This window comes from Gymnogyps californianus, chromosome 11 (genome assembly GCF_018139145.2).
Source record: "Gymnogyps californianus isolate 813 chromosome 11, ASM1813914v2, whole genome shotgun sequence".
NCBI classification, from domain to species: domain Eukaryota; kingdom Metazoa; phylum Chordata; class Aves; order Accipitriformes; family Cathartidae; genus Gymnogyps; species Gymnogyps californianus.
Genome location: NC_059481.1, coordinates 1,842,008 through 1,864,287, shown reverse-complemented (window position 1 = coordinate 1,864,287; position 22,280 = coordinate 1,842,008). Strand labels below are relative to the sequence as shown.

General features: G+C 39.1%; 1 protein-coding gene across 4 annotated transcripts in view; it reads right to left on the bottom strand.

The window, feature by feature from the left end:
- NEO1 (neogenin 1) overlaps window positions 1–22,280 on the bottom strand; it is a 213,474-nt gene that overhangs the window by 55,636 nt on the left and 135,558 nt on the right. For all 4 annotated transcript variants that reach the window (XM_050903397.1, XM_050903398.1, XM_050903399.1 and 1 more), the window contains 2 exons: window positions 21,003–21,157; window positions 20,038–20,158 (listed from right to left, as the gene is read on the bottom strand). In XM_050903397.1, the coding sequence (XP_050759354.1) occupies window positions 20,038–20,158; window positions 21,003–21,157 (276 nt within the window). The remainder of the gene's footprint in view (window positions 1–20,037; window positions 20,159–21,002; window positions 21,158–22,280) is intronic.

The window sequence follows — 22,280 nt, the reverse complement described above, 5'->3', positions numbered from 1 at the left end:
GTGGCATCTGAAAAATAAACCGTGAACCAAATAAAAGCACAAAGGGCTTGTAAATCGTACAAGTAAGGTAAGCAATGAATAGGCAAGAAAACTCACCCACTGAAAGCTACAATTAAATACCAGCTTGGTAGCAATTTGGTACTGTTGATAGCTGTGGAATGTATTTAGAAGACTAGGTTATTTCCTTTCCTTTTTTCCCCATTCCTCCTCAAAATGCCTTGAGTGCCGTTACAAACTGATTTGTACACAGCCGTGTGAGCAGAATGCTCTGCAGTGCTGAGCTGTGTTAATGAGTAATTACACTAAAATTAGTTTTAATGCCAATAAGGGAGCAGCTTTATTACTTCAAGCTTTTAAGCATGGTGTAACAAGTAACATGCAAACTAAGTCTCCTCTTTCTAACATATATTTCATCACTTTTTAAGAAGTAACTATACTCTGGAATATTCTTTGCAGGTCTATTCCTACACAGTTTCACATTTATTTTATTTTTTTAAAGTGAGGTTAAATATGCATATTCAGCAAGTGACTTGCTAAGAACATGGAAAAAGAATGATGCTGTGGCATGCCAGACATATATACAACAGATTTATCTTTTCAACCACTGCTGATATATCAGTTTTTCTGAGCTTGTGTTTTTCTAAGGGATCAAGACAAAGTCCTTGCTCAATTTGGCATCACACAAAGGCTGTACAGTCAAGATATAGCACGTTGTCTTGAATAGCATTTGAAAGAAATCATTCAGCAGAACAGCTGACATAAAATGAATCACTCCTTAAACAGTGGCTCCACTGCAGTCAGGGGCTGAGAGGGGGAGACCGAGGTTAAATAAATGTTGCTGAGAGGATACATTAAAACTGTCGCAATACCATTTCAATTCTGGATCAATAGACGAGGAAAGCCGGCTGATTTATCTGTCTGCATCTAACAAAGTTAAAAGCTAATGAAAATAAGTTAAAAACAAAGCAAAATATTTCAAGCAGTCCTTTTTCTGCTTCGCACGGTCATTTTTCTAATGTTTATGTGGTAACCTGGGCAACAGAACAATGTCTAAACTACTAAACAAATACAGGTAATGTTCAACTACTGAAACCCAATCATTGAAGGACATCCAGCAATCCACCAACAGGGTGAGGTAGACAGAAAAATGAGAAAGTAGGATTTTCTTAACTTTTCACTGGAAATTATTTTTACCCACAGTACATATACTTTATATGGGATTCCAACACATAGCGTTGTGCAGTTGTGCTGCCCAGGTGCAAGACCAAGACTTCCAGCTAAGACAACCCTAGCACAAATCCCACTGACCCAGCGTAAGAGAAGATTCCTTCTCTCTCTCCCCACAGACCTGTGTTTTGCAAACCATAAGGTTCCCAGCTTGTTCTGCTGTGCAGAACGAAGACTTGGGGACACGCGTCTGGATTGCTAACTGCTAAAGTCCCTCTGTCAAGCTGCTCTTTCCAAGGGTTTCTTCTGAGCAGACATCACCTATTGCAGCTATTTCATCAAAATGTTCTGGGGAGCACGCAAACACCCACAAGGAGTTGGACTCAAACGAATAACCATCAGTGACTTCTTTAACTTGAATCCTTCACCGACAAAAGCACAATATTTTAATTTTACCAACATTAGGCCAGTGAAGTCTAAGAGGCAAAAGCTATGGGTGTCTATCAGTTTGATACACTAATGTGGTATCCAGCTTTTAATCATGTAGGAAAAATGAGCCCCACTGCTATTAGCATAATTCACTGCGGTGAGATAACAAACAATTTGAACGTGTGTCTGTTGTGCTATTCTATCATCATCATTTCAGGATGCTGATGTGATCTTTAAAAACAACTCTATCAAACATGCCACACCTGAAAACTAGTAATTGAAATGCTCTACTTGTTAGCTAATTATTAGAAATATTTTCCATGTTGTCCAGCCCCTCCGGTTTAGATTTCCTTTTTCCTCCTTTTTTCCTCCTGTGGCACATTATTGGCATATTCACAGCTTCCTCCTGCTTTGGGCAATAACATTCCAATTATACCATCGGATATACTACACAAAGGAAAGGCGGAATAGGAATGTTATCTGCTTCAGCTTTGCCGCTGTTATCTGAATGACCTGGGACGAGTCCAATTCCCTTGGCTACCTCATACGCATAACGAGTATGCTGCTGCTACAACCTACCTCATGAAGGCAGGATTGAAATGTATGAAATCAAGATGCATAAACACTTTAAGAACTAGTTAGTGGCCATATTTAGACTATTCTTGGCCATATTTAACTGCTCACAAAGTCACAGTTACGGTGCCTGCCAAATGAGAGCGTCAGGAATTTCTGAACCGTGGTTGAGGCTATGTCTACATCAGAAGGCAGTAGGAGAGGCACCAGAGGGTGAACCAGCTGCTTCTGAGAGCCCAGCACCCACGTCGTATGGACTCTATAGGTTTCACTTTAGACTAGCTCTTACCCTGAACACCTGACAGGGACCGGAGTGCATCTTCCAGTTCAGCTTCATTCCAAAGACATTGAGATTCAAGACTACTCTGAGATGCAATTCAATGGGTGAGGAACAGGCATGGGTAGGAAATCTCATGAGTGCTCTCCGGATGGAAATGAAAACTTTCATGTAGATGCACCCTCAGAGGACATAGATAATGCGGCAAGTGAAGAACACGATAGAGCTGGCCAACGGGAATCAGTTATGGGGACAACTGAGGAATCTGGGGCATCAGAGAGCGGTTAATATATACTATTGCAGAAGAAAAGAAAGCCCTCTTTATAAGGACTTCAGAGTGGATTTTACAGCTTTTAAATGTAAATGAATCTTTGATTTCAGCAACAGAGACCTACTACATCTAAAAATAGCAAATTACTATTTTGCCAAAAAACTTGATGGAAAAAATATGACCTAGGACATTCAGATCTCTAAACACCTTTAATATTTTAACTGTATACCGTAAGAAAAAAATACCTCAGAGGTACTGATAGGTTTAATTTTCACTTGGGGTATTCGGTTAAAACTGTTTACTTGATAAATAATATTTTTCACATAAATCGCTATTTAACTGATTCCAGAAAGGTAATCAAGACTTTCTAACATTTTTCTTACTTTTACCTAATGCACTGTTTTCCTAAATTCAAATTTACTAAATTAAAAATTTAGTATACTCCTCCTGCTTCGGAACAGAAGGATTCAACTTTTATCAGGATTAAGAAGCTGTGATACTTCAAAGAGTCATAGTCAGAAAACATTGATTTTTTTTTTTTTGTACACTTTCCCTCACAGTATTCAAAAAATACAGCAGCAACTGGTTGCAATGTAATAACTATGAAACAATAAAATGAGTAAGTCCATGCTATACAACTATCCTTTAAAATTTTGCTTTCTCTGCTGTTTTTTTCCCTGTGTTTTTACTTGTATCAAATTGTCGTCCTTCTTCAAATGCTTAATTCATAAATTTATGACAGAAGGGACATCATCTTGTTATTCCTAGCAGTTCCCTGCATGATACTATAACCAAAGAAAAACACGTTAACTGGCCCTATTAAGTTCTTATAGGACAAATGGCCACAATGCTGAAGTTGGTACTTCGTCTCAATAGATCAGTTATAATAACTGAATTACTTCCTTCCCTTGGAAAAATGAATTAAACCTATCAGACTCCTATTCTTGTACTAAGAGGTGCTTTCATGCAAAACTGAAAAAGTGAACAAAGAGACATGGAAAGAAGAGTGTACTAAACTAATTTCTGCTGTATATAATGAACATACATTTCCTGAATCTCCTGGATTTCGTAACAACAACCACCAGCACCTCCGTTTACCTGGTGTAAGACAGATCTATGTCTGCTTGACGTGACTGTAAAGACAACAAAATTTAATATTTCAGAGAAAATTCAAAATTATATCAATAGTTGTACACAAAATTGCGCTTCGTGAGATAATTTAAACTGCAGAACTTTGTGTGTGATTTTGCTACATAAGGAAATTTGTCAGAAAAAGAAAACACATGAGAACATTCAGACCAACACCTACAAGAAAGCACAACTGTGGCCAGCTGGACATAAAGCCTACTAACCTTGAAATTACTTCTAGAATTAAAATTGCACGAACCATTCAGAAATGCGAAGCACATCTGCTGAGGAAGTGACCCCATAAAGGCTGCCTCATGCCTGCACGACTGTGTAACAGTGGTGTATTATAGATCAGGGACAACGGGCTCAGAAATTAAAACATACAGAGTTTTTATGGTTTATATTGCAGTGTTTTATACATTACTTGCTGTGATTAACTGAAAATCCAGTAGTAATGCTTACCGTTGTATATAAAAGATGTTTGGTCCCAAAATGGACAGAAAAACAGTAGAATCTTCGATAATGGTATTTTTTGACTGACTTTTTTTTTTTTTTTTTTTAAAAACGACATGTTCACATGCAACAGTATCTTAGTGTCTCTGTTTCACCACTCTACCTGGCCAAAGAAACCTCCAAGTTGCCAGCAATTTTCAACCCTGGGCATTTTTTCTATGCACTTATATACTGGTCTTATTAAAGCCAATGCTTTCAACTGCTGTAGTATTTTAACTGCTTTTGACTATAATACACAATCAGTGACTGATGGGAAAACGAGGTGACGTCTTGGAGTTTGTGTCTGCCGAATGGGAGAGATTCCCCTCTCATGTTGTAGAACTGGCTGTACTTACGTATATACAAACATAAAGCCCTGTATTGGCTTTATGGCCCAGATCCCAAAGCCAATTCACATCATTAGTCCAGAAAAAAGAGGATATAACTTTCCATACAGGCTGCAAGAGAGCTGAAGGTATTGAAAGAGTATGACAGACACCAGAACTGTTTCAAAGGAGGTGGCAGAACTACAGACTTTCCCTTTGGGATGTAAAGAGCCATTAGATAGTCTCAGCTGCACATGAAACCATCGCCTGAAACAAAGAAGAGTTTAAGCGAGCTGCCCAAGGGGACACAGACAACACCAACCACTGTGGGTGCAGTCGGGGAGGACCGAGCCGGGCTAAGAGGAGCACCCAGCTCCCACCAGAGCATCTCCCACTCCTACCCTGGGAGGTGGGTGTTCACCTGAACCTATGGGGACGCCATTTCAAGGAGTTAAACCTGGACATAATTATCCTCTTCTTTTCAGTACTATAAAACTTTTTGCTGCTTTATCATCCTGAATCAACTAACTACTTTTTCACACAAGCATTTCCCTAGATCATCTCAAAGAAGGAAGAGGACTGAGGACAAGAACCTGACATAGCTCTCTGAATCAACTTTGTCTCTAGCAGACTTAAAAAACCAAATGCAATCCCCCATCTTGAGGAACAGACCCTCCTCCAAACAAAAGCAACCCTCATTTTCTTCATGAAATGAAATGGAGATGCTTGCTTACTTATTTCTCCATGCCGACATTTTCTGCCTAAAGCAGGCAGGCAAAATGCCCTTTTTTTTTAATTGCCTTAGCTTAATTTACATTACCACTGGGAAGGAGAAATGTTATTTACTCTTCAGTCAAAGCACACTACTTGCAAAAAACCCGCCAAAAATACATAACAAGCAAATTCCTAAATAATACCCACTGATTATGATTTTTAAGCATTCATTTGGTTCTATATTCTAATGTAAAATGGACATGGATGGGCACTGAATAGATTGTGACTATATAAATACACTGATAAACACATTCTGACCATGAGCCTGCTTTTTAAAGGAAGTCATAAAATCCATTCTGATAAAGAACACTCCTCCCATTTTCATTTCACGATGAAATGCTTTGGTGTAGAGGAAACAATTTGATTTTTTCCTGTCTCATAAAACCACCATTAAAAAGGCGTGACAGCCCGTATTGACGCATTACACGCAGCAGTGAGTCTGCAGAGGAAGGCAGCCTCTCCTATAGACCTAAGCAGGAGCCCCACAGTTTAGATCAGATACCAGTGTTTCAGGGGAGGATGTAAAGAAAAAAAAGCCCTGCATGCGTTTTGATCATGAGACTCACATTATAAAAAAGAAGGAAACAAGCCAAACATATCTTGACCCATCCCCGAGGAGTTTAAAGTTAACTACTTTTAAACAGATTTTGTTATTGGAAAGACATTCAAACCATAACTACGTATTGCAAAATGATGGACATAACAATCTTAAAATTCAGTAGTGACTATTTTTTTTTAAAGATTTAAGTTTTTTTTAAATGACCACTCCTTGAGAAAAGAGAGTCAAAAACCCTAAACAAAGCACAGATATAGAACCCAAGGCAGTAAAAACGCATGCAAATGCACCAAAAGAACCCTGTACAGGTTATCCTCTCAATGTAAATATTCATAAATTGAACTCTTATGCAGAATAAAAATCTCTCAAGAACAGTAGAGCCTGCAACAGTATGTTGTAATTTGACTTTAATAGTAACAGGAAAGCAATAATTTTATTTCAAAAGCAAATGTGCAGCATTTGAGCAAAGCTCTTTATGGAATAGTTATAATAAAAATACCATGTATTTTTGGAAAGTGTTCGTTTTTACAGCATGTGGAGCCATTTGCATATTTGAAGAGTTAGGCAAGATTGCTCTCTCAGTCTAAAGTTTCACTGGGACTCTGCCAATAACTCATTTTATCACCTTGAGCAAATCACTTCCCCGTGCCTTCATTTCCAATCTCACCTTTCGTGTTTTTCACAGTGTTTTTCAGTTTTCACCCACTGTTTGCATACCCAAGGTAACAGGGCCACAGATGCTGTCAGTTCTGTAGACACTACAAATAATTAACAATAACAATTTCAACCAGCCAGGTTTAGGACTAAATCACTGCTTTGATGGCAGAGCAGCACCAATACACCGGTACCATGATCAAACCACACTACTTGACTATTTAAGGATGTATTTTCAAAGAAACACCACAGGGTAATTGCTCCCTTTCTCTTTTTTCTCAGAAACAGCCTAAACTGAAATAAATTAACCCATCCTCGAGCTGCAGTTGTTAATCCACCAGGTGCAATTCCTGCTACTGTTCAACACTGCTCCTTGTAGATAAGTTTGATAATCCTTGATTTTAAACTGAAATATTTCATTTAAATGACCGTAACGCTCCTCAAAGTTTCCTCTGGATAAAATGTGCATCTTCTCATTTAGGCTATCTGCAGTTGATGTGTGCCAATCCAGAGGTGGCTGCAGTACACAGGATTTATCTGAATGTTAGCCTACATGCTTTTCTCCGAGAAATAACTTGGAAGCGAAAGATAATTTCCCTCGGTTTGGGCTCTGTTGACACTTTAAACAACTCTGCAGCAACAACTCTGGCAAGCAAGTTGCAACAGATGAGACTGAACAAGCTGTTTGTATGTCAAAATTGTACTCATTTCTGCTAATCTCTTTATCAAACATCTACTTATTTAACTACTTGTTTCTTATGCATATCTAGTGCACTCTATTTTTCTTTCATTTAGGTTGATACATACAATTTTTGTTTTTTTTAAGGGAGAGAAGATACCAAGCAAACTCCACCTTTCCTCTTTTAGGCTATAACCATGTATAGAGCAATACCATAAGATGTGGTATTGGGTTTTTATATTCATTTCCGCTGGACTTCTCTGTTAAAGACCATACGTATCTGCTGCTTGCATACCACTTACAGGCTACCTCAGACCCACCGTGTTTACAGAAACTAGATGAGGTATCAGGATGTTTGGGAATTCATATAAAGGACACAAAAGCCAATCTTATGAACTCTTAATTAAGATTTTTTACTTTCTGTTTTTAAAGAGCCAGGTAATGTTCTTTTGCTTCTTCATATTCCTAATTCTAACAGAAATAGTAAACCCCATCAGCATTTTTAAAATGTAACTACTTTCACTAGCACAGAGGCTTGGGAATTCGGTACGCACATCACAGCACACAAGAATGTGAGGTTATTCCCCAAGTGCACATGATGGAGTCTATAGCAACAGATGCAACATTGTAAATGGGGATTACTCTGGTCATTGACCCCTGTTAAAAACTCCTGACCGACGAGATTAAAAGCAGTTATATGTAAAACGGTGCTGAAGAAGAGAAAGAAAGAGGACACTGACTCTAGTCCCAAGGTGAAAAGCCCACTGCTGCAACACAGTAGCCCGTTAGCTCTGTGACTTGGACTCAGAAAAGCAGACCCAGGTACGACCTTCCTCTTTCTCCTTATTTTCCTTTAGCACCTTCAGTGATGATGTGTCACCAGGAAAACCACGCAGAATCCATTTGTCTTTTAAAGACTTTGGCTCCACAATTATTAGTTTCTTTTTTGGGGGGGAAGAGAGTTGATAGGAGAGGGGAAACAATCAAGAAAATAAGAAAATACCACACCAGGATATTTCTAATGCAGTGAGCACAGTGACAATTTGCAGTTAGTTTCAATACTGAAATTAGGCAAATTTGAATGCACATTATTAAAAATTAGTGTTAGATTTACTTATTTGTTAGATTTATTTGATTTCCTTATGGTATAAAACCCGTAAGCCTATTTAGGTTATCTTGTCAAGACTGCTGGAAAAATACTTGACATCAGAAGTAAGAGAGTCTTCTCCCAGATTCAGATATTCAATTGTACGAATCCTGTTACATATGCAACCAAACTGTAAACCAATCCTTCTTCTTTTTCTCCAAATGGCATTCAGCTGTGTCTGATATTACTGTATAATTTAGCAACTCTGAAATATAAGCAACCAATTAAGACCATATCCACACGTTTGTTCCCCCCTCTGGTGCGAGACTGGCAAAATCTGATATTTTCCTTTACAACATGAGGCTAGGATCAATTACAAATTAAGGCTACTTCTGTCAATCTTCACAACCCTGTTTAGGAATAATAAAGGAAGAGGAAATGCCTTCGGTAGTCATGACAGATATCAAGCTAAAGCTAATCCCGCCATTATACTTTTCATCTAAACAACAAACAAACAAAAACCACTAAAACCACACACCCATCGTGATATAACGAATGCATCCCATACATTTGATGTTCCTTACCCTGACTATTTTTATTTTCACCTCCAACTAGAAGCCATATATAGGCAGAGGAACAATCAACCGTCACCCAACAACTAACAACTGTAGCGGGTCACATTGAATGCACTCGCATTTGCTTAATACTATTTCAGAGCTGCGCAGCTTTGGCTCCTGGTAATAACCATTGCTGACAATATATTATCTAGTAAGGCAGTAGCCAAGCTGCCAGAAACAACAATTATATAAAATACAAGAGGATAAATGGAAAATGAAATTGGTGGATTTGCTAAGTGATATTACAGTAAGCATATTTGCTTTTATTAGCCTTTCTGGTGGCAAAGAGACTTTTAATGGACCGAGAAACTCTATTGGGAATTCAGGATAACCCAGAAGAGATGATATAAAACAGGGACTCAAAGCCTTTGAGCCTGTTTCACAGTTGTTGTACAGTGTATGCACATCCTGGTTCGTTCCACTTTTGCTGTGGTACAGTAAATATAGAATAAATACAGGTGAAGGATAGAAAACACGGATTAATGTGTTGAATGTTTCTCAAAATACATTGAAGCTTTTTGCTCCTACAGGTTCTTTCTCTACCTCCACCTAACATTCCTTATGTATTATTCCTCTTTACAATCTGACATATAATTTCTTTAAACACAAGTACCTTTTAACCATTAATTTCACTCATGAAAACCAAAATTAAACAGGTGACACAGTCCAAGTGTTTCGAAGTATAACTGCATAAGTAGCAATCACCGTAACCCATATTTGCGCTGAGCAGACTTAAGTCATGGTGCACACAACCTGACATGAATACCTTCATGAGGTTTCAAATTTCTTTGCCAAGTCAACTGTAAATACAGTCATAAAACAAGAAATGAAAACTAATAAGCACCATCAAAGCATCCTATAAATTTTGTTATGCCTTCCTGCAATTCACCGTGCACTGGCAAACATTAATCTATTACTAATTTAATCTAAATTAGAGCAATTCATTTAAAGCGCATGCCAACTTTAAACATGAATAGTCTACTGAACACAGAATATGAGAACTGTTTAGCTCCCAATTTCATGAAGTTAAAATTCAAGAAGTTTGAGATCTAGTGTGGCGTAGTTTAATCAGTTCAACTTCTCATTAAGACTATATATAAGCAGGGACCATAAAGAGGGAATAAAGGCCATTTTTTAAACAGGGACTGAGTCAAGAAATGAAACTAACTGAATTAAAACAGCTTTCTGGCAATTTTGAACATACATGCAGCCATGACAAACACAAATGCTGACTTTCATTGAGGAATAATAGCTAAGTAATGTAAATTGAAATAAAAATTTAAAAAAGAAGTCTTTCAGCATTGAAGAAGAGAACATACTGTTATGTTTACAGAAAATTACCAATGAAGTGTACACAACCAGTAACAAAATATTCTCAGAGTTTGGCTTTGGTTTTACAAAACACTGTTTGAAGTCAGTTTGCGATTTCAGATGCTGTTTATGTTCCTAAAACACAACTTTCAAAATGAGACTCACAAGCTGTTCATCTATCATTCATATGAAGCCATTTTGATATTATACGACAGTGATTGAGGCAGCAAGTTTGGAAAAGCTTTCACCTACATATAACACAAGCACTGTCATTCTTTTTTAAAAACTTCATTATACCATCAGTATTGAGGTCATATTTGTTACATTCGTTGCTTTTAAAGTTTTTCACACAATTGTAGTATCTACAGCATCCTAGAACTCTTTCATTTCGAAAGATGAGTATTTATGCATGCAAATCTTTTTATACACGTGAATATGTGTGCGCACACGGAAGAACAGAAAGCTTATGTGCATGTACAGTGGTGAATGAGGAAATTACTTGGATTCTATAATACAGTAACCGCTCCAGATAGCCAACCTATTTTAAATGGCATATATCATATAGAAGGTATTTGGCTTAAATATCACAGTCCTTTAACCTTCAGTAGTACTCTAAATTTGAGAAACAGTTTTGACATAAACTGTGACAAACACTGTATGAATAGCATGTTTTAATATGGCAACTGGTTGCCTGCATTAAACAAAGCCTTAAGTCTGCTGAGTAAAAAAACCACATGGATGTATGTTGATATATGATAGACAAAAGTGGGGAGATTTCTCAAGGGGAGAGGAAATTCCCTTGCTAGTCTTGTCTCTAAAGACACTTATCGTAGTGGACTTTCCATCCTCCTACTTTTGGATCTTCTCCCCATATGAGACCAGATGGGATCTCTCACATCTCACCAGGTTTTCAATCCTAGCAGAGTTGGGTGCCCTTTGCACAGACCTGCTGTCAGGTTCATTACTATTTCCTGCTCCCTTGAGATTCACGATTCACTTCTTTCGAGTACTTTTTCCTCTTTACAGAAAATTTGAATTCTTGGCTGCAAGGGTTTGCAGCCTTACTATTCAGTTTTAATCTACAAGTCATTTCTTCTCTGGTGGACACTAAGACTTCTGAAAGCCACTTGTAAACCACAGGGACCTCATCCAATTTTCCCTGCATTAAGACACATAAAATTCTGTAAGATAGAAAGAACACGAAGACATTTCTGTTTGAGTGAAGAAATAGAACAGTCTTCAGGAAGAATACCCAACAGAGTCCTTCTCTTTTATTCAATGAACTTCTTTTCATCTTGCTCTGACATTTCATCCACAATACCCTGCATATTTTTCAAGTACTTCTATAGTCTCCAAGAACTCCATAGCATTCCATGGACTGAGAAAATACTTACTGTATTACCTTGACAACAATACAACGTTCTTGATTCACAGTATGTGACTGCATACAAAATACTCTGAAAAATTACCTCGATAAGATGTGAGAGAGCCTGAGAAGTTACATTTGGTATCTGTGAAATCATCCAAAATAGGACCTGAAGTAACATGCGAGTTGTCTGCCTCTGGGCTTGAACCAAACAAGGGTAGAAGTTAAATTTATGTAAATTTTTACATATGGAAAACACCCAAAAGTGCAACCAAGTTTTTCAAATTGGAGCACAAGCCTGTTAGTGCCAACTTTTGGATTTCTTTCAGCAGAAGCCAAAATTTGTCAAAAAGAACTTATATTTGCATCCTACAACAGAATAATGGAACTTACAGAGGTATGGAAAACACAGAGTATTTCATATATGTTGATTTAAATAAGGTTCTTGACGTTGCCTTGCATGACATTTTCAAAAGCAAGCAAATATCTTCCAGATAAGGCTACTACAAAAGTGGATTCATAACTGGCTGGAAAATCACACGCAGAATAGTTCTCAGTGCTTCGGTGTCAGACGGAAAGGTGATGTTGAACTGGGGTATACAGGAGGGGATGCTGAGTTCCATATGACTCAATATATTTTTTTAACAATCCAGATGATGGAACAGAGAAAAGCTCGTCAGGTTTAAACGAATGCAAAATCAGGAGGGCTGAAAGCACACCAAAGGGCGCATCTAGAATTTCAAAGCGTGTTGTCAAAGTGGAGAAACAGCCTGAAAAAGGCCAAGGTTCGACACTCTACAAGTTAAGCAAAAAGGGTCCAAGGTTTGACTAACAAGAAGTTGGAAATCCAACTATAGCTGGGAATTTTTTTGATTGGCGTCAGTCTAGGGGAGCTGAAATAGCTTCTAAGAGTGGAACCTGATCCACTGAAATCTCCGAGTCTGTGTCAGCCTCAAGTAACCTCAAACAATTGCATACCACTTGCGGTATAGAAATGCCAGATTTTCAGCACAATCTTAGCTGAAATATACTGTCTCCAGAAAACTTTGATCAGACTTCTGATGTTCTCCACCCTGCTGTGGGTCAGGGAAGCCCCCACCCTACCCTACCCGGAGTCCTGTCCACCTCATTTCACTGCTCTAAGACTTGAGATAGCTCATGGCCAAACTCTGGCAGAGAAGTACCAACATAAAATGAAATTATTCATGCAGCAATGGTCCTGGACAGAATTCAATTACACAAAGAAAGCACCAATTTAGGTCAATAAATGACGTCTTTAAAACTCTCTCAGAATTAGGCTTCACATAATGCAATTCAGCGGAGGAATTAATATCGTACAGTGCAACTGAAGTGGTGTTATACTTTAATGAAATTTGGTTTGTAATGTCAAACTGCTGCCAATACCAGACATTTATGTTTCTCCTAAGAAGATCAGCAGGGAAATACATACCACAAAACTGTCATAATTTGACTATTACATTAAGACTATACACAAAGAGATAAATGGGGTCCATTCACACCTCTCAGACCGACAGTCTTTCTGAATCATACAATACTACTAGTTACGAGGGATCTCAGGAGTTCATCTACGCAACCCCTCGCTTAAGCAGAGCCACCTTTGACCAGGTTGCTCAGAGCCTTGTCTAGATGTGTCTTGAGTATGTTCAAGAACAGAGATTTCACAGCCTCCCTGGGCAACCTGTTCCGACTGCAACTACCCTCACTGTGAAACTGTTCTCTCTTACCTGATCAGAAATTCCCTTTTTGCAGTCTTTTCCTGTTACCTCCATCTGCTCTGTGCCCTCCATCAGCTGGTTGAGCAGTAAGATGTTGTTAGGCTTCCATTCTTCAGGATTAATCAAACTCCCTTCTCTCAGAGTCACAATACATCTCGGTACATCATGTGCTCCAGCCCAATTATCTTGGTAGGTCTCTACTGGGGCTCCACTATGCCAATGTCTGTCTTCTGTTGGGAAGCTGAAAACTGTCCTAATGTGGTCTCACCAGTGCCAAGTAGGGGGAAACAATCACATCCCTTGACCTCCTGCCTATCCCACCAAGTCCTTTTCTGCAAAGCTGCTTGCTTAGTTGGTGGCCAGCCTCTACCACTGCATGAGTCACTCTGGCTCCGATGCAGGATTCAACACTGACAAATGTGGAGCTCTGAGGTTCCCACCACCTCATTTCTCCAGCCTGTCGGGTCCCTCTCCCTGCCAGTGTATCTGCTGCTCCTCCCAATCTGGTATAACCTGCCAGCCTGCTACGGATGCTCTCTGCTCTGTCGTCCAGGTCACTGATGAAGATACGAAACCCTCTCTGTCCCAGATTCAAGCCCTGGGTAACGCCACTCATTACCTGGGCTGCCGGTTAGTCTTCACCCCATTCACCACGACGCTGGGAGCCTGCTGGGCCAGCCAGCTCTCCACACCCCCCACCACCCACCCATCCAGTCTGTATTTCCCCAGTTAAGCTTCAGGGATACTACTGGAGACGATGTCAAAGGCCTTGCTAAAAGCAAACAATATTCACTTCTCTCCCCTCCTCCTGACCACAGTGCCAACCATTTAATCTTAGAAGGCTACTGGGATAGTTGGGCACAATTTACCCTTGGTAAATCCATGATGGATTTTCCCAGTCGTCCTCATCTCTTTCATGTACCCGTACCATGGCTTCCAGGGGGATTTGCTCCATAACCTTCCCTGAAACACTTCCAGCTCCAGCTGAGCTCTGTCTTTCCTAGTTCCATCCCTGCACATCCAGGCAACACCCTTCACTTTTCTGCCTTTGCTTACAAATTCTAAGTACTGTCTTTTTGTGTTTGAGACCAGTTAGGAGCTCCTTCTTTATCCCTACTGGTCTCCTAGACACGCATGCTCAAATTCCTGCACTTTGGAACAGACCATTCTTGTGCTTTGAGAAGACTGTCCTTCAGGACCAAACAGTTTGCCTCTTGCCCGTTAACACACTCTCCCATGGGAGCCTGCCAAAAAGATCCCTGAACAAGTCAAAATCTCCTGTCTTGAAGTTCAAGGCTGTAATTCTGCTATTTGTTTTTGCTCAGTTCCCTTAGAAGCCTAAATTCAAGCTTCTCATGATCACTGCTGCCAAGGCTGCTCTGCCCTTTATATCTCTGATCAGTCCTTTTTTTGTTCCTGAATAGAAGGTCCAACACACCACCTCCACCAGCCATCCAGTGAGACACAGATAACCTGTGTCAAGAAGTTGTCTTCAGCCTACTCCAGAAACTCCCTGGATCACCTGCCACACCACCAAGTTGCCATTCCAACACACACCAGATGGTTAAAAAACGCACATAAATACCAGAGCCTGCAATCTCCAGTTGTCTAAAGAAAGCTTCGTCTACTTCTTCCCCTTGAGTAGTTGGTCTCTAGCAGACACGCACGACAATGTTGTCCCTCCACTCTGATCCTCATGCATAAGCTCTCGGCTGGCTCATCACCCTCTCCAAGGTAAAGCTACATACATTCGAGTCCAGCCCTCTGCATACAGCGTGACCCTCTTCCTTGCTTCCCTGTCCCGTCCTTCTGAAAGAGCCTGTATCCATCTCTTGGAGCTATCCCAAGATGTCTCTGCAATCCCAAAGACCTCAGAGCTCTGCAGCTACATGCAGACTTCTAATTCCTCCTCCTTGTTCCCACGCTGGTAATATTAACTCATATGGAGGATATCCTTGCTTGGATATAAACTATTTTTCATGAAAAAAATTAAGTTTAAGGAAATGGATAGTTCCACTACAAAAAATCTCGACATGGTGTACTACTGGATACCAGCAGCATATTCAATTCATTCACTTGAAGATCTCACTCCTATACAGCTCACAAATATGGCATAGAATGGCAAACACTAACTTTTGCAGTATAAAAGTACAAAAATCACGCAGTATACTACACTCACTTTGGAATCTGAAGGTGATACAGTGCGTTTCAAATAATGTTTTGAAATTGTTCTCTGACTAACGTGGCATATTTGTTTACAGTCTCTGATTTTTCTTTATACAGCAGTCAAGAATCACTCCTTTTTTTTTGGTGCCTGAGTACTTGTCAAATGCCTGTCACATAGGGGTGACAGGGAACCATCTGCCTCCCTCCCCCAAAGGCACCTCCTTTTACTTATCACCACCTGTTCTTTTTTCAGTCCCCAAATGGCAATTCCGAGCAACGCCAGATACGCTGGAAAAGGCCAGGTTACAGGTCCTGGCTGAATTTTTCAGTCTTGTCACTAGCATTTAACCTCCACGAAGAAAACCCAAACATATCCATTACTGAGGTTTTCACAGACCACACAAAATAATGCTGTAAAAACGATGACAAGAAATAGCTTTGTTACAATTGACTATATTAGCATATCTGATCCATAACTGAGACAGCCAGAGGCTGACCAATCAGGATCAAATTGTAAGTAAAAAAGGCTGCTTTTGTCTAAAAAAGGAGGGGGAGAGATTTGAGGTTGCTGAGAAAGTAATTCCCAAGGCACGACTAAGGTTATTCCTTCTCACTGGGATATGCAGGAGTCCTCCGTGCTGGCATTTGCAGGATATAAGAAAAGACCACCTATCTCTTAATCAGTGAGGCAGAGAGGAGCATTGAGACTGCCAAACGCTGGCAGAGGGCAAGTGCAGAGGAATGTGGTAATTGAGGTACTTCCCTTTCTTTAGGTACTTCTTAAATTCTCCCTAAAAGGCAGACCAAGCAGCAGAGCCACAACTCCAGTGAAATTCCCAAAGGTGCTCAGCCTCCAGGGGAAGGCCAGTATCTGAGAAACAGGGACACAATTTCAAATCTCAAAGTATTTGGAAAGCAGATGCGATGCTTTTCAACTCTCTCGCAGAATTCTACACCTGAAGTTAAGTACAGGGGATATTGGTAGGAGAAGAGTATTTAACTCAGACCATCTGCCTGAATCCTACACCCTCTCCTCCCCCTTTCAACCTTCTCAGTTACAAAGAGTTGCCCTAAAAATCTCTTCTCTCAATGCCACAATTTTGCCAAAGGCAAAAGTTGTGGACTCTGTACAGCCAATCCATTTCCAAGTACAGTTGTCTTTTCTAAATTTATTAACAGAGAATTACAGAATTTGAAAATAAAAAGCCACTCAAATACGCCTTCAAATTAACCTAACTTTTTTAGCAAGTCAATTCTTTGTTTAAATATTTTCCACAAATAACTTCCATATATACTGCAAGCTTTTCAGAATTCACCCGAAATACAAAAAAGACCAACCCAAACCAAACTTATGTCTGATCAACAATTATATTAAGCTTATTCTAGCAGATGAGAGTCTACATATATACTGGTCTGTGTGGCTGTGCACAACATACACTCATGCACAGTCACGCACCAAAACTGTCACTGTGCAGAAGACAAGGTGAATCACCAAAATACTGCTACCTGTGAAGTCAGAAATCTATGTCCAAATACAGAAAACCTTTTGTTGTAGGAGACAATCACATTGCATACTTTACGCCTACTGTATTTAAAAATTATGCTACCTTCTAAGACTGAAGAAAATACAGATGCGGTGTTTTACCTTCAGACCACTCAGAAACCCTTACAGTACACCTCAATAAAGCTATGGATAAAGCAGCAATGTTCTAGGCACCAAAAACCAACACGTTGGAAGATTTCCATACGAAGGGTTTAGATTGAAACAAGTTAATGTACAGAAGAGACAACTAAGTTCTGATCTAATATGCAAAGTGCAAACAGTTTTATTGGTTTATTTCTATTGAACCTTTCTCAGCATATCTCCCTTAAAGTCTGAGTAACTCTGCCTTTTCCAGCTACTCAAACTCACCTCCGATGGCAGCCAACTACCTCCTTCCTTGTTGTCAATTATACCACAATCAATGCTGTAGTCCATTTACAGACGCCCACACAACAGTCTTGGTCCACTTCTTCAACGCTGGCCCATAAAGAATGCATGTGGCCTCTCTGAGAAAGTCCATAACGCTTCTACTTTCTAATTTAAATTTAATTTATTAAAGATCAATTTGATATGATAAGCAAAAGGGCTAATGGGAAATAGTTTGTAAATAGCCAGATGTTTGCCAATTCCATTTAGGAAGGAGAAAATAGAGAACAGCAAGGGAAGGGACACACTGCTAACTGGGAAGAACTTCGTGAACACTTAATCAACTTTTTTTCACTGAAATTACTTTTCAAATTGGCAAAGTAGGCATTTCTCATCATCAGGTACGAAATGAAAAAAAAGCTTTCTGAATTAACGACCAAAGTGTTCAGAATAGTTTTCGCTCAAATTAGTGTTTTTTGATTTTCATACCAAGATAGCTGTCATGAAAGAACGACTATGTATGATACTTCACCCTCTTTCCCTGGATATTGTTTCCTTCTTCACCATTCATATACTGTGAGAAGGTATTAAAACATCAAATATCTGTATTTTCTTTGACTGTCTATACCAGTTTTCATATATCACAACTAAGACACAGCACATTCATTCCTACTTGCACTACTTGTTATGTCACTACTCAACAACAAAAAAACCAAAATGTACTTTCAGTGATGTACCATGTGGTTATCTCTACTGTTGGAAAACAACTAAAATGCATCAGTGTTACACACGGAGTGCATTGTTAAAAACACTGCAGGCCATGGAACAGAACGATACAACTTCGGGGGTGTATCTTTACACCCGAAATGAGACTCCATCAACACTGCATCCATAATCCTTTGGCAGCATGCAAAAGAAAAAGGACAGAATTATAAGGCAAAGTCCTTTAGTATAACAGGACAGCTTGCCAGAGTAGAACAGGAAGGAGAAACCACCGGGCAAACAACAGGGGAGGGAAAGGAAGAAGAGTGAGACCACAGGAACTAAAATAATAACAGTAATAGTCATTTATAAACCACTACTGGGAACTGGGTGAAAGTACAAACTTGGGCAGGGCTTCAAAACCCAAGTACATTAATTATTCAGTATTTTTCAAATGTGGAAAATATGGAATAATGCTTCCGCTTGAAAGATTTGGAAACTACTCAGGTGATTCATGCCTATAGCAGAAATAAAATTACTTTTAATAATTTTTCTGGCAACCTGATGACAGTAGGCCATTGCTGGATCCAGACACCTAACACTGCTCGGAGGTTGAAATCCCATGGCTCTCTAGTATTAAAGCTACTGAATCCAGTAGAGGGCACTTCTCACTCCCCAAATAATTGTGGAAAGCACATGCATCTCTTCAGCCAGCAATGAAACATACCCATATCCAAACGAGAATTCAGAAGAAGTTATAAGTGCACAACTACTCTACAAAATAATCAGAAAACAAATGGAAAATCTCTCTCTTTATGGCATGCTCACAACAGTTTACTCTCTGCACGTTGAACACCAAAACCAGGTCTAGCAGATTCACATCTGTTAAAATTGCAAGTGTGAAGTTACATCATGCCTCTGACCATATATAAGACTGTTTCTCCTAAATCCTTTCCATCCAAATAAAAAAGAAATTAGAACTTTGAAACAATACCTCCAAAAGACAGGCAACACAAAAGCCCCAAAAAGTACAGAATGAATATTTTCTTGTCTGACTTGTCTCGTCCCTCATCCCTCTTACTATTGGTTTTCTTCCTTGTGCACTTAGAAATTACTTTTAAGAACTCTGTGACCTGAAAGAGCAAAACAAGCTGATGCCTTAGCAACGATATTTGTAGTATCTTTTTTTCTGGAAGATGGTAGGTCTTTAATCGTAACAGCAATTATTCTCTTTTAACATCTAAAATACGCAATGCAGGACATAGCAAGAAGGTGAGCATTGCTAGTAATTCCACTGATTGGAGCACGATAACAAATATTTATCTTAAACTGCAGCTGTAACTCCAAAAAAATTTTGCAGTTGCAGTTTGCAGAAATGACAAAGCTTACTACTTTTTAAACTAACGCAGGAAAAAGCTTCTGACACTGGAATGACTTCGATGTAAAATACTTCATTTGTGGTGCGCTCCGTAAGTGCTTATTTTTCAGTTTTGTAATTTCAGTGATTGTTTTCATTTCGGCTATTCTGTTATTTTTTTTAAATCTCAGCATGCAACAGTATTTCAGATTTCTGGCTACTGTTTATTACTGCACTAAATACTTTCTACATTTTCCAAAATACAAGGTCAACCCTATAGAACTCCTTAATTTCTCCTAAGTAACTTTAAGTGTACAGAAGACAACACTGAACCACTCGTATGATTTTAAAAAAACATCCTACTCTAACTGAGTTATAGATCTAACACATCATGTGGAAAAGGTTCCTTGAAATTGTTCCTCCCCATCTTTTGGCACTGTACTGTCACAGTTTATCTTACCAAGGTCAAGTATTATCAGCTGGGCTCCAGCCTGTGCATTTCCAACATCATTTTCTGCAATGCACTGATAGAATCCTTCATCTGATTTCACCAGACCCAAAACTTGCAGATTATGTTCTTTCTGAAGAGTAAAGGAAAAACGCAACACTTAAAAATGGGTTGCAACTGCAAAAACAATAGTGGTATTATGGCACATTACTATGACAGGAGAAACTTCCGAACAGTAACGTGGAAAAGTGTATTTGGAGTTCCCGTCAGATTTCATCTCTCTTGCACTGAATCCTCAAATTATACGGTATCAAAAAGCAGCAGAAGCTCTTACTAATGGCTATCATTTTCTAGCATCACATATCACTGGCAAGTCATAACATTTCCACAGACATTTTTATGATATTTTAAGCACTGAATATAACCGCACAGCTCACTGTTACAACCCTACAAGCTCAGGTATACCCAATTATACAACCATTAAGTTCTCAACTATGTCTCAATAATGACTTTCACTACATCTAAAATTTCCCTCTAGAAGTACCACTGTGCCAAAACTCATGATCCACAACTCAGTTATATTTATATTTAAACTCCTGTTTGAAATCGTAATTTTCATTGATCACAGATGACTGCAGAAAACAGTCAGTCAGTGTTCATGGCGAGCTTGCAGTTTAACAGGTTCAGCCAACAAAGTGCGTTTTGTCATTGTGTGTGTGCCTGTCTCGCATGGAAAATCTAAGCTATAAAGAAATCAACTCATACAATATAAGCAACACACCTTAGCATTTCAGTAAAATGACTGAATTAAAGCATTAAAGGTTTCAAGAAACCATTTCTCTTCCAGGCCCCAAACATCAATAGTAGAAAAATAGGAAGCTGGTCCTATAAAAGAACCTAGCTTCCATGCGTATGTGTTAGAGGACTAACAGACAGGTCAACAGCTTAAAAATCTGCAAAATTGACAATATACTTACTATGATTTTGAAATAGTCACTTGGGATCACCATGTCTCCATTCTTGACCCATTTCACAGTTGGAGTAGGTTTTCCAGTCACCTCACACTCAAACACAATGTCCATAGATTCATGAGCATAAATATTTGCAGGCCGCTTCAGAAATTCAGGAGGAACTGCAAACAAAATGGAAGACAGACAAAAGATGGTGTTAGCATCCACCAAAACACTTCTGTTGTGCTCATACTCAAACATACAGTAAGACTTCACACATAAAAAGATGGCTTCAGGGACTCTTGCACAAACAGCAGCAATGTTGGCAGAAATGTTCAGATCAGGGTTTGATAGAAGCTGATACAAGCTCTGCGTTATTTCAAAACTACATTTGGGCCAGTTAAAGAGTCAGCCATTTTAATTTGAAACGACCTCTTGAGAACACATGAAAGAAGAAATCGAACCGAGAGGTATAAAGTTAAGAAGTATTTTAAAACCAAGACACACAGATGCCATTTGGAAAAAAATACTTCCATCATTGAAGAACACATTGCACTCTCTTATCTGCCACAGGCATGTTGCTGCACGCTAAAAAGCCCACAGCAGGCAGTGGATTTCAGACATCATTCACACTCTTCCTTCACCAACTCCGAGTTCATCTGAGCACATGATTTAGTGCTTAATTGTGCAACAGTTTTATGCCCATTTCACAAATAAAGAATCTTGTGGGATAAGCTCCCCAGCTTGAAAGGTTATACAAAAGCCTTCACCCCCTCCTTCAGCCAAGTTCATTAATTTGTAAAATGGAAAGACTGTAAGTTAGATTTGAAATAAAAAAATCGGGCCAGGATGAAAATGGCTGTCTACAACTTTTTTAATAATCTAGCCTTCAATGCACGGTAACTCCAGCTGGAGCTCTGTAAAACACAGAACAGTGGTAGCGCAGTCAGGCTACTTTATGTAAGGGTATATCATGATCAGCAACAATTTATTTATTGAGATAAAATCCTTCAGTTGATACACCAGAGATTTTTCAGGGAGTTCTTTGTACTCAATACTTGAGTCGCTAGGTAACCAAAAGCTAAAATTATACTAAAAAATATTTTTAAAAATGAATGGACACCAAACTAAGATGAAACTTTCCTAGGGTACCATTGCCTTGTGTTTCTGTGAAGAAATGCAGCTTATCAAATAGATAGTGCTGTAATGATCCAAAGATTTTCTTCTCTGGTTTGTGTAAGCCCAAGAAACACTACGTACAGGACTACACACATACCTTTGTATCATATTGATAATTTATTACAG